At 43.5% G+C, this 13,364-nt stretch overlaps 1 protein-coding gene across 3 annotated transcripts in view; it reads right to left on the bottom strand.

Annotated features, from left to right (window-relative positions):
• The window catches only part of ARHGEF9 (Cdc42 guanine nucleotide exchange factor 9), a 274,051-nt gene that overhangs the window by 212,160 nt on the left and 48,527 nt on the right, over positions 1 to 13,364 (bottom strand). For all 3 annotated transcript variants that reach the window (XM_083722047.1, XM_083722048.1, XM_083722046.1), the window contains exon 2: positions 2,266 to 4,556. In XM_083722047.1, coding sequence (XP_083578173.1) covers positions 2,266 to 4,485 — 2,220 coding nt within the window. In that variant the 5' untranslated portion in view covers positions 4,486 to 4,556. The remainder of the gene's footprint in view (positions 1 to 2,265; positions 4,557 to 13,364) is intronic.

Below are 13,364 nucleotides of genomic sequence, written 5' to 3' on the forward strand. Positions count from 1 at the left end.
TTGGCTGCCTCTGCAAAGTGTCATCTGAAATGCTGCTATCCTTTGAAATTCAGACTTCTTTGAATTTTGCAATATAGTTATCCAAGCAAAAATATTGTACAACCCCCCCCCCCCCAATCTATTAGGGGAAATGCACACACACACAAAATGCTCACATTGATATAAATAATGTCCAAAAATGCTTTCTGTTAGGGGACATTGCTTGCAAAAATGCATGTATTAGGTAAAAAGGTACATGAAAGTACACAGAAATTCCCTCAAAGACTTTATTTTTTAAATTGCAAATCAATGTGGAAATGTGGCAGGCTGAATTTAAGGTTTGATTTAGACAAGAAAGAGAAATTAACAAGGTTTGCCCATCGCTATATACAGTCCTGTGTTTCAAGCCAGTTTCCTGAAGAAGTTTCCCTAGCCATCAAATCCTTGTGGGAAGAACAGCAGCCAAAAGGCCGATTAGTATAAACATTCCAAGAGGCTTTTTCTCTGCAGCATTTTTAAGTCTGGTGCCTGATGCCACCCCTTCTCCCAAATATGGAAGCCAGTTGACAGCTATTCTGCCCTCTTCCCTAATTAGAACGCCACTGAACTACATCTGTTTTTCTAATTCTCTAGACATCACTTTATCTGAGCATGCAAAAATGGATTGTTAAAGGCCAGGGAGGGATATTTTTGCATCCCTTTTGCTCTTGATGTTCCTCTGGCCAAAAATAGCAAGAGGCTCCTGAATGCTTGAGGCCGGAAGGCCCAGGAGTCAACAGGTTGCTCTTATCAGCTTGATCCCCGTGCTTGTTGGGCTTTTTCGGGGGAGGAGGTTCCTGTTGTATTGTGTCAGCCCATTCGCTGGTCTGGGAGTGCTTTCCCCCCCTGTAAACTGTGGCAAGCCAACCAGAGGAGGGAGAAAAGCACAAACCATGCACGTATTTTGCACACATTCACAGGTCTGCCCTGTGGAAATCATGGAAATGCAGTGATAGAGTTGAACGGTAAGATTACAGGGATTCAGCCACGCTAACTCCTTGCTGGTTGTCAAATTTAGGGGATTAACCCGCAACAGAGAGCAACTGCCAATTACATGTGAAAACTTTGGTTGGGAAACCTTTGAGTGCTTTCACATCACCCTGACAAAAATGGCAACCCAGGTATATGCGCTAGCTTCCCTGCGGGTGGGTTGCTTACCAGAAGGGTGAAGGGTGAGGCAGCAAGGTCAGCACAGTGCAACCTGGCATTTATGCCTGTGCATCTGTCCTGTGCTGTGCCTAATTTCATTTAAGTGGCAAGGAAAGCAGAGGGAAAGGGGGTGGATTTAAAAGGGGGTGTGCGCTCCTCAGACCCTGCTGGCAGGTATCCTCCACAGATGACCCCAAATTGCCAAGAAAATGTCAGTACTCTCTACTTGAAATGTTCTGTACATTTCAATTGGAACAAACGAAAGGGTGTTTGCACAAAATAGAGGCCTCGCACGTTGTCAGGAACAGACGGGCAGAACTGAAAAGATATGTCCTCTATCAAGAGAGAAAATCCACAGAAAGAACTACAGATAAATAAGTTCTGTCATACCAATAACAAACTTAGTTGGTCTCTAAGGTGCTATTGGAAGGAATTTTTTTTATTTTGTTTCGACTACGGCAGACCAACACGGCTACCTACCTGTAACTAGATTGAGAATAGATAGACAGAAAGATAATGCAATAAAAAAAAAATACCAAATACACATCAAGGTCAAAATTCCTGCAGCACACTTGCCACTGGTGACCAATAGCTCCTTTGCAACTGTGTTTAGTGTTTGTCTTTTTAAAGTCAGTTTTTTCAGTACTGCCTTTGCCAACCAGGCGCCCTCCAGATGTTTTGGGCTACAACTCTCATCAGTCCCAGCCAGCACTAACATGCTAGACAGACTGATGGGAGTTGTAGTCCAAAACATCTGGAGGGTATCAGGTTGAGGAAAGATTGTTCTAGTGTATTACACTGTTGGGTCTGAGTGTCCCTTGTAATCAATTACTATGCAAATAGGGCAGTTTGGCAAAGTTTTGGTGTCTGCAACCCATAGAAATTTCCTGACTAGCAGGAAAAGAATATTATAACAAAAAAGGACGAACAAAAAATTATTACGGGTTGCAGAATGCAGCTTTTCTGATCACAGAATTCGAAAGATCTGCAATTAGCACATTGTGCACACATAGCTTTACTTTAAGAATAGAAGGAATAGGGGAAGAGGCAGTAAAAGAGATTTATTTGACATACTGCCTAATTGGAGCAAGATACTACCTTTGCACTGTTGAATTCAGCGAAGGGGACAATTGTACACACACTCATCTGAACTGGATGACGAACTCCCCTGCATTCAGGGCGTTGCGCTTTGCGAGCTTTCCTCACCGGATCCGGATGTAATTGAAAGGTGTCTCCGTTCATTTTGATGGGAAAATTCTCCCGATCTGGCACTTGCTGGCTGTAGCTTTGGCAGCATAAAGAAGCAGATGCAGAAGGGTTGTGAACATCCTCCAAGATGCTGCACAAACCTTGAGTAGCAGACAGAGTAGTGCTAATGTTCTCAGTATCCACAGGATAACTTTCTGAATTATGGGCATCTACTCGAGTCCTTGCTAAATCCTGGCTGTCTGCTTGCACAGTAGCCAAGGGCTGCCCATCTATTGGAACACTCTCCTGGATCTGGCTATGTGCTAATATAGTCCCAGCATCTGTGATATCTGCTGGTGTCATCAGCTCTAGGTCTGGGTTAATTCGTGAAATTCTGACCAGGTGCTCTGCATCTGCTGCAGTCCTATGGAAAGCTCTAGCATCTACTACAGGACAAGCCAGATCTGGAGCATCAACAACACTACTTGGTACAGCGTTAACGCTCTCTGATACAATGCTTAGGCCCGGTGTACCCTCATCAGTTTTACAAAAAACCTCCAAATCCAGCTCAGTGTTGCAAAACCCTTCATAATTCAGAGAGGCATTTTTGATATCCCTAACATCCATCTTAGTCAAATCCTGAGTCTTTAAATCACTAATATCCAAGCTCTTGGGGTCCACTGGGGTATCAGCAGAGTGTTCAGTATTGCCTTCTACCCAAGACTCTAATACCCAGGTGTCTACTGGAGCAGCGCTTAAGCCCCAGTTGTCTACTTTATCGAGAAGTGGCTCTTGAACCTGTGGCACATCCATAGACAGACCATGCACATCAAGAAATGAACAGTCACTGAGAAAGCCTGTTTGGCAAAAAGCTGGCAAACTTATGGCAGGGGGTGAAACTTCATTGAAACTGCTATTCTCACTGAAGACTTCGTGGGAATTCTCGGCATCTGTGCTTTCCTGGGGTGGCCCTTTACCAGCGGAACTTTTTGAACTACGGTTATCCCAGATTCCGGAATCCGGAGACAATCCTGGGGAAGAGAAACTGCTGGCTTTATCATTTATGATGACCAGAGGCTCCTGGTGAGGAGTTGATTCCTGCCTTTGGCGTCTGGAACTGGAGTTTGGCCTTTGTTCTTTCGAAGAGCCCCGCCATTTCCTAGCGAAGCTGTTGAAGAATCGAAGAACCCCACCAAAGTGGCTGCCCTTAACCCTTTGAGACTGGCCAACACTCTCTTCACATCCCACATCAAAGTCAAAATAAGAAGTGGGATCATCTGTTGCATTTCCCATGTCCTGAAAATTAGGTTCCCTGCTTATGTCGGGCAGCTTTTCACTGTCCTTGCTTGTCAATGAAATCCCTTTGATGTAACTCCAGACCCCAGAACTTCTTCCTTTTTTAGTTTCAGAAGCAGCTGCAGAACATCTCCTTTGAGAGTCCCCTTGTGCAACACCAGATTCCTGAGAATTCTCACATTCTAGAGCCATGCACCTCTGAGCCGATGGCATTTTGTGACCGTCATTATCAGTACTGTCGATGTTTATTTCAGTGCCAAAATTCTTGTGCCATTTAATTTCACTGGCAGCGATATCTAGCACACAGCTATTCACCTCAACATCTTCAAAAGAAGAATCCAAATCCTCAATATGACCTGCATAGGAATGGCGGTATGGACGCTGATTGTTACTTAGCTTCTTAATTCGGTGAAGTGCTTTTTGCTCAAGATCTTCCTGAGTTTCCACAGATATAATAACAGCCTTGGTTTTGGACATACTCTTAGCCATACCAGACGATCTTAGCTTCTTGAAAGACCTCACCCTTTCCATTAAGGACATCTTACGATTTTGCTCCAAGATCTCCGTATTATCTCCAAAGAGGATCATGGACTGAGGTCTCTTGGAATTCATGGAGGATGCTTTCTTGAGGTTGACAAAATTCCAAAGCCGACTGCCCTTGCTCTTCTTCTTATGCTTGGCTCCATCCTCCTTTTCATCATCATTGAAATCACAAGAATTGGAATGCTTAAAATCACTGGATCTTTCCTTTTGATTAGTTTGAAAAATCTTGTTTCCATATCCATTTGGAACTGGCCTAGAGCAACTATGTTGGCAGCTGTCGACGAATTCCATACTTCCAGCTGACAAATCCAATGTCCGAATGTCACAGCTCCATCACCACCAGATGCTTACGTTCTGCAGAGCTTAAGGGGGTAAACAGAAAACAATTGAATTAGTTTCTGTGCCTTTTTTAAAAAAAGAAAGCCAGAGAAATGAATTTCTGGAAATGGCATCTAACAGCTGGATCATTACAAGGACTAATTTGCAGACCACTCACAGAAATTCCCAAAACACACAGACACAAAAATGTAAAAACTTTCTATAAGTTGAGTAAGTAATGCCTTTGAATACATTTCTTAATAAATCACAGGCATATTCTATCTAAAACAAACATTTCTGTTTGTTTCCAGTACTGCTGAACATACATGCTGTCAAGGAGTGAATAAGGAACAATATTGACCTCAGCTGCTACACCTAAAGCTATAAAACACACATTATCTCCATTGTGAAACTGGAAGTGCATTCCAGGTAACTTGGTCCTGTGGTTTGGCCTTGCATGGCTGATTTTTTATTTTTTTTAATGAGTAGACGGTATAAAGCCCTCCTGATCTGGATCAGGACTGTAACATTGGGGAGGGGAACTTGAATCTTTATCCCCACCCCTGCCTGGCACCTATTTGCAATGAGGAGAAAGTTTCCAACAGCACCAAAGGGGGCTTTCCTCCAATTAGCTGGTGTATGGGGAGCAATTCCAACTGGGACTGCAGTAGAAACAATGGGAATAAGTTGTTTCCCCTCCCATGGTCCCGAGTTGGCTTAGCTTCCCCTTCATTCCAGCCATTTGTGAAAGAAAAAATAAATCATTTAAAGCCAGCCACATAACAAATATCACATCTAGTTTGGCCCCCAGTGTCAACATCAGGGGTGGGTGCATGGTGGAGGATATTGGGGACAGGAAACAAAGAGGAACCAGCACATTTATGGGGCAAGAGCAAACCTAGTCCCAAAAGAAATAAAATAAGAACCACTGGTCACAAGGTTCAGTTCAGACCCCACAAACAGATGTGTAGTGCAGTCAGTTGACAAACTGCTCAAACAGATGTGTAGTGAAGTCTTGGTGGTGCACTGGAAGCACATGTGTGCACTGGAGATAGAGGCCTGGTATTGCAGGAGGAAAGAGGTTGACTAGACACATTCAGAGAAGACCCATTGACATTAATGAATGTGACTAATTTAGGTGCATTAATTTCAATGAGTCCACCCTGCATATGACTTAGCTGGATTCAAGAGAAGGTGCTGGAGCCAGATTTCGGGGAGCTCCATTTTGACGCAGCCTCCTGTCTATGTAGCATCTTACACGCAGCACCCGCATCTAATCACTTAGCAAAAAATAAGAAACTTAAGCCTGCAGACTTAAGATCTAAAATTGTGCCCAGTTTTTAAGGCAGACACAAAATTTGTAGACCATGTATGCCTTGGTTTAATGAAGACAGAAAATGTGAACATGAAAAATGGCCCTTTTACGAAGATAAATGCACTCCTTGCAAAGCTTTGGCAACAGCTAGGCACTCCTTCTCCTGAGGCCTCTTGCAATGTGTATTTGTGTGTACATATCCCTACAGGGAGATGAAAGTGCACAAGAGGCCAATGCTTTGATTTTCCTCCATTTTTGATCCTTGCCAATTTATGAATGGCTGGGCTTTTCATAGAGCTCAAGTGGAGAGAAAACGAGGGATGAACTGAAAAGGAAGCATCCATTCAGACAGGATGTTTATGTTTCATAATAATAAGAAAGTACATCAGGCTTGTTCTTTCCATCTAAAGAGAACAAGTTGCAACAGGGCCAGATCCTGGCTGGGTGGTACCCACAGGAGTGTGGGAGTGCCAAGTGCCTTCAAGCCAACAGCAAGCTACGATAGCCTTTGTGGTGCCAAGTCTCCACCCACCACCACCTTGAGGCTCTCTGCATACTCAAGTCTTCCATAAGCAAAGGGACAGTGCTAGGAGATTTCCCTTTTGCTTATCAGTTCAGGAGTTGATTCACAAGAACCCTGAACTTCCAGCCAATCACTAGTTTGTAAGAATAGTTTAGAATGATTATTAGGAGGAGGAGGAGGAGGAGGAGAAAGAGATAGACAGTGACATTTGTGCCAGTACCTAAGATTACTGTACACAACAGGCAGACCCTTTCAACTTTAAAAAATAAGAAATAAATACCAGGCATCTCTCTCTATGAGGTGTCTCTTTGTACCAGCAACAGCATAGTGCTTATTATTATTATTATTATTATTATTATTATTATTATTATTATTATTAAATTCTACCTCACCCATCTGGCTGGGTTTCCCCAGCCACTCTGGGCGGCTTTCAACAGAACATTAAAAACAAAATAAAACTTCAAATGTTAAAAACTTCCCTAAACAGGGCTGACTTCAGATGTCTTCTAAGTTGGATAGTTGCCTATTTCCTTGAATTCTGACAAGAGGGCATTCAACAGGGCGGGCACCACTAACGAGAAGGCCCTCTGCCTGGCTCCCTGTAAACTCACTTCTCGCAATGAGGGAAATGCCAGCAGGCCCTCAGAGCTGGACCTCAGTGCCTGGGCAGAATGATGGCGGTGGAGATGCTCCTTAAGGTATACTGGGCCAAGGCCGTTTGGGTTTTGAAGGTCAGCACCAACACTTTGAATTGTGATTGGAAACGTACTGTGGGCAGTGATTGCATTTTTTTGAGATCAATTGTCTTTGAGAACTAGTTATAGATTATAAAATAAGCCACACTGAATCCTGGGGCAAATGGTCCCCTTCATTGATACTGCTACAAAACACAGAAAAAGACAAGAGAATGGAGCATTTGGGCCATTGCTTTGTTGGACATGGAGAGCACATAACATTAAGCACAGAGAGTTGCACTTTCCCAAAGGTGCCAAAGCAAGCTAAGGAAGTTCCGCCTGGCTTCAATGTACAGTACTCATATCCGTTCCTCTCCAGGAAGATAAAAAGAGAAGGCGGGGGGAGAGAGAAACTGAGTAACAATCATACAACCCTCAAGAGAAACCTCTCTGCTCCAAACATTCTTTAGATCCAGGGCATACAACTTCCCCCTGCCCAGAAAAGGAAAGAAAGCCCCCCAGCATTTCCGCCAGTATATGCTGCATTCAAAAAATAGGAGGAAACAGATGTTTGTCATATAGCGACAGGAATATCTCTTTCATGGTACAGCTTCTTCAATGCAACTGGGGCAAGTAACCAGTGAGAGCCTTGCTGTGCGTTTTCTGTGCGTGGCAGTGTGGAGATAGTGGCAGGCTAAGTTCTGAGAGTCCTGGGCTTGAAGGGAAGGGGAGGCACCTGCAAACACAGTCCACAATGCTCTCTGTTGTGCAGTGTTGATTGCACAGGGAGAAGCATGCCAAAATAGATCTCTTACGAAAGCCCTGAACAATCACCTCACTTTGCATAGCAGAAGGCAAGGGTAACAGGCAGGAAGAGAGGAAAGAAATGCATTGTATTAGGGGGAGTGGCTTGCAAAAACACGTGCATTAGTTAAAACTGCTTACAAAAATGTGTATAATTAGTTAAATCCACAGCGGTATGCGAATGATATTTTTAAATTTTAAAAAATCACAAATTGCTGTAGAAATATGGAGAACTGGAAAAATGAGAAATTGAGAAGAACCAAAGTGGACAGATTCATCCATCCCTATCGGTCACTCACCTCACCTTTATAGCTGCACCAAACTGTCTTGGCCCACCTGTGCTTCTGGTTAACCCAGAGCAGGCATGAGGGGTACGCTTGGGCCAATGCAGCCTTGCTGGTCCCTGTGATGCTGCTGTAAACAACTACAGAGGTGAAGGAGGCTGTACAGTGGTACCTCGGGTTAAGTACTTAATTTGTTCCAGAGGTCCGTTCTTAACCTGAAACTGTTCTTAACCTGAAGCACCACTTTAGCTAATGGGACCTCCTGCTGCCGCCGCGTCGCCGGAGCACGTTTTCTGTTCTCATCCTGAAGCAAAGTTCTTAACCCGAGGTACTATTTCTGGGTTAGCTGAGTCTGTAACCTGAAGCGTATGTAACCTAAAGCGTATGTAACCCGAGGTACCACTGTATTCCGTTAGGAGGTGCTAGCAGGATGTTAAGTAGCCTAGAAATATATTTGCTGTCTCTAGCAAATGAGCCACATTACCTGGCACAGCAGAATCAAAGGCTCATTTGATCTGGGGAGTTCATAGGATCACCAGAAGGAGGCTTAATTGACTGATGCCATGGCTGTCCAGTGTTTTAGATGAGGACATTCCCAGTTCTACCTGGAGCTGCAGAGATTGAACCTGGGCATTTCTGTGTGCAAAGCAGATGCTCTACTAAGCTACCACCCAATTCCTTGCATACATCAGATACAGCAGCCTATGTAACAACTCAGGTCATTAATCAACTCAGAATTTGGGACCTCACGACATCAGCTGACGCCATAATACAAGTGGTTAATCTTTAAGGTGCCATGGGATTCTTCTTCATGCAACAGGCTCATCATAGCTAACTCTTTTATATCGCTTTCTTTGCAGGGCAGGGTGCTAGGAGTCAAACAGTGATTGTTATGTCTGTTGAAGAAAACCCTGGTATTCTAGAAGGCCAAATGAAAAGATATCCCAGTACCAAGTCCCTAAAGGAAATGAAGGTCTGCTGCAGCAAGAAGCCGTGGAATTAAAGCCACAGTTTTTTTTAATACATCAGCTGAAAAACATGTTGTATGCGAAGCATTAAGCTCTTTTATTAGCAAGAAGGAGACAAAGTGAAGGAGGAGATCAAACAGCAGAATGCAAAAGCTTTTTCACTCAAGGAAGGTCAACAGTTCAAACCCTACCCTGGGCTGCAAAAATTCATCTGATGATGATCCTTGATATCAAAGTTATTTCAATTCAAACAAAGCACCAGATCACCTTGGACAATGTGATATAACAGAGGTAGCATCATTGCCCAGGTCATGGAAACTCAGTGTGGACTCTACTTCCCATCACCCCTGATGACTGGAGGGGCCCAGGTTCCCCATCCCTGCCCCAGGTAATAAGACAATGATCAAAGCATACAAGATAGCAACACACCTATGGCATTCCTTGCTAAAACATCTCTAGCCAATGAGTTATTCCTATGTTATGTATTGGAGGTGAGTGGTGAGTTTGATATGTGAATACCTACTTAATTCCCTTGATTCCAACAGGACTGGATCAGCTCAAAATGGTTAAATAAACACCAACTACCAACAGGGGCAACCCGGATGGTACTTTCCAGATGTTGTGCACTACAATTCCTTTCATCCCTGGTCACTGGTCATGCTGGCTGCTGTTAATAGGAGTAGAAAGCACCATTGTCGCCTCCATGTGCACAGCCTCAGAGTACAAGGTTTGGAGTGCGGGGGGGGGGGGGTAAGAAAAAAAAGTTTCAAACTCCTGAAAATCCGCTATGACGAAAGCCAATAAAGGAGCAAGAATATCAAAGGGCTTTGTAGTAGCTTACAGACTAAAAAGTATGAAGGCAGAAGCTTTGTTGGACTAGCTAGACTCCACTTCATCTGATAAATGTATGAAAGGCTAATAAATCTCTTTGTTTTTATGATGTAACAGTACGGGGGGGCACATTCTGCAACAGACTAGCACCACTCCCTCACCCCTGGAGGTTATCACCATAGAGCGATTAGGGCTGGCACACAATTTAAGTTGAAATGGGATGAAAAGGCCCCCCTAAAGTGAAATATCTTGGAAATTACAAGGGTTATTGAAATTTGAATTAAAGCAACTTGTATAGTAAATGTAGAGTTTCTGCTTAAGAGGAACAATTGAGAGGTTTTTGTGGGAAGCCAAGGGTAATTAAATTTAATTGGGGGGTAGGTGAGTGGGTGGAGTGCCTGAAGTGGGAGACAAGAAATATGTAAATAGATGCTGCATTGAAAAGGGCATCTCTGTCAAACCATCATCAATTCTCTTGAAAGCTATTGTTTATTTCCAGCCACATCTTATGTTTTGACTGGGCTTCAGATGTATACCTTTTTTTTATGAAACAAAGAGAGCAGCATGTCTTACGGCTATCATGCACATGCAGAGTTAAAGAACAAGTGGGGAGCCTTCATGGAGGAGAGAGAGCCCTGCACATTTCTTCATTGTTCTAATGCTCAATGCAGCGGCTTCACCCTGTCCAATACAAATCAAATAAGTGTTGAAACTAATCAAGCTAGACACAACGCATCAGTGTAGATGAGACAATGCAAATATGCACTTGCCCTTTCTTGCTTTTTTTAAAACAACAACAACCACCATTATTTGTTCAAGTTTCAAATTGCTTTGGGCACAGGGATGGAAGAGGGAATGTGTGCACAGCTCATCACAGGCGCTATTCAGTAAGTGCCCTCAGCATCGTAACAAAGTTTACACTGTCTATTGCAGTAATGTTGGTTACCACGTATTGTGGCTGGTTTTGCCTTTGCTAAAGCCAGAAGTGCTTTTAAAAAATCCAAAACATCTAAAACAGTTTGTGCAGGCATTGCGATGCAGAAATTCCGTGAAATTCACTTCTAAGGGTAAACCTACTTAATCTGCACTTTCCAAAACAATATGCAAATTGAGCCTCAGACATCCTTCAAAATTCACTTTTCCAAATTTTGCAATGCACTTCTCCAGCCAAGTGATGTACAGTGGTACCTCAGGTTACATACGCTTCAGGTTACAGACTCCTCTAACCCAGAAATAGTACCTTGGGTTAAGAACTTTGCTTCAGGATAAGAACAGAAATCGCGCGGTGGCGGTGTGGTGGCAGCAGGAGGTCCCATTAGCGAAAGCGGTACCTCAGGTTAAGAACAGTTTCAGGTTAAGAACAGACCTCCAGAACAAATTAAGTTCTTAACCGGAGGTACCACTGTACACACAAATGCATACATTAATGAAAATAACATACAGAAATTCACCGCAGATGAGAAAAATGCTCTGCAAAGATGTATACGTTAGGCAGAATTACACACAAAATGTGTATATCTGGGAGGGCACTAAATTGAGGATTCATTTTCATGAGGTTTAAAAAGAAATGCAAATAGCTGCAGAAATGTGGATAACTGAGTTTAAGATTGGAAACCAAAACTAATAGATCCATCCATCCCTATAGAAGCACCATAGAGCTGGTGTGTGTATCCTCAAACAACATAAACTTTACCACAGGTTCAGCCCACCCTGTTGGCCAGATTACAAGTGTGGAATGAGTATTATGTGGCACATCTAACAGTGTCAGTTTTGCAGGTAGAGGCAGTCAAGTGGGCAAATGTGGGGTAAAGCAATCCTGCAAGCTGCAGCGTTAATTAGCCACTTGCATTTTGATGAAAAACTGCCTCCAGGCCTCATTCTGGAACAAACTCCTGATTTGGATCAGACCCTCGTACATTTTCTTGCTGAAAATCATTCCCCTTCCAATTGCTATTTGCTTCCATGGGTGCTGTTTACAATAAGCATCCCAGTGGGGATGTCAAGTAGCAGCAGAATTTAGTTCTGGAAGCAAAGTGGCATAAGGCATTGATCCTCATGTTCTGGAACAGTTGGGCTGGCTGATTTTCTTTAAAAACAAAAATGGTCAATTAAAGCATGTTTTTTTTAATTTTTTTAAAAAAAACATGTTTATTGCAATGTGCAGTTTTGCACTTAAGTGTTTCCAAACAGCTTACTGAAGACATGTCTGACCAGGAAACTTCCTCTCCCTCATGTTATAAAAATCAGGTGTGAACAAGGTGGAACCTCTACCCATTCCTTGGCATGGCCTTGCAGATCAGACTCCCCTTTTTCAGGGAATGAAACTGAGGTCTCAGAGTCAGAAATTCATGCAGGGCCAGCCCTGCAAAAAGATCCTGTGGTGTCAGTGCCCCCTCCAGCCCAAGGATGTTGCATTGCTATCCTTTGACTCAGAGGACTCAGTCACAAAAGCCCCAATCCAGCCAGAATCTCTATTGCTCTATTGGACATAAAAGACTGCTGGAAGGGGCTGGGCCTCTTTAACAGAAGAGTACCCTTCAGTGAAAGAGGAGCTTGCAAATGCAAAAAAAAAAAAAAAAACCAGGTGCTCCTGGGACACAGGTGGTGCTGTGGTCTAAACCCCTGAGCCTTGGGCTTGCCGATCAAAAGGTTGGTGGTTCGCTCTGGTGTCGGTGTTCCGTTGCGCCAGAAGCGGCTTAGTCATGCTGGCCACATGACCTGGAAAAACTGTCTACAGAGCGGACAAACACCGGCTCCCTCGGCCTGTAAAGCAGGATGAGCGCCACAACCCCAGAGTCATTTGCGACTGAACTTAACTGTCAGGGGTCCCTTTACCTTTACCTTACCTTTCAGTAAAAGTTGAGCTTGGAAATGCAAAAAAAGAAAGGTGCTCCTATAGAGAGAGCTGAAGCAACACCAGAGCTCTGGTTTCCTGTAGCATTCATCCAGAGCCTTACCCCAACACTATACAGGATCAATGCTTGCAGTAGGACCCACTCCACCATCCTAAGAAATGACCCATCTTTGCACAATATGGATTGTGCCACCCATGCCTGATTAGAGAACAAAACAGTTTGGCAGTGCATTTATTCGGAAGCAAGTTAATGTGATTTACTCCCCAGCAAGTGCCTATAAAATGACATCAGTCCATGCTGTGCCAGGACTGTAAATAAACTCTACGAATGAATGCAGACAAACCAAACTTTGTTTATACAAAGTGTTGCCCCAATGCCCAACTCACCGCCTCATCCAAAACATGAGACAAAACTCTTTTTTCATTGGGGGTGACCCAGGAGATCACCCATTTCCTTACAGTACTTGCAAAATAGCTCACAGACTATCATTTCCAAGACTGGGCTGATTGCGTGCTCCTCTCTTTCAGTCCAAACCTTTCCCCAGAAGGCACATATCCGACCCCATTGTTCCTGTGCAGCCATTTGAAAGGGTTATTTT

The sequence above is a fragment of the Podarcis gaigeae genome, assembly GCF_964106915.1.
Source record: "Podarcis gaigeae genome assembly, chromosome: Z".
Classification (NCBI taxonomy): Eukaryota; Metazoa; Chordata; class Lepidosauria; order Squamata; family Lacertidae; genus Podarcis; species Podarcis gaigeae.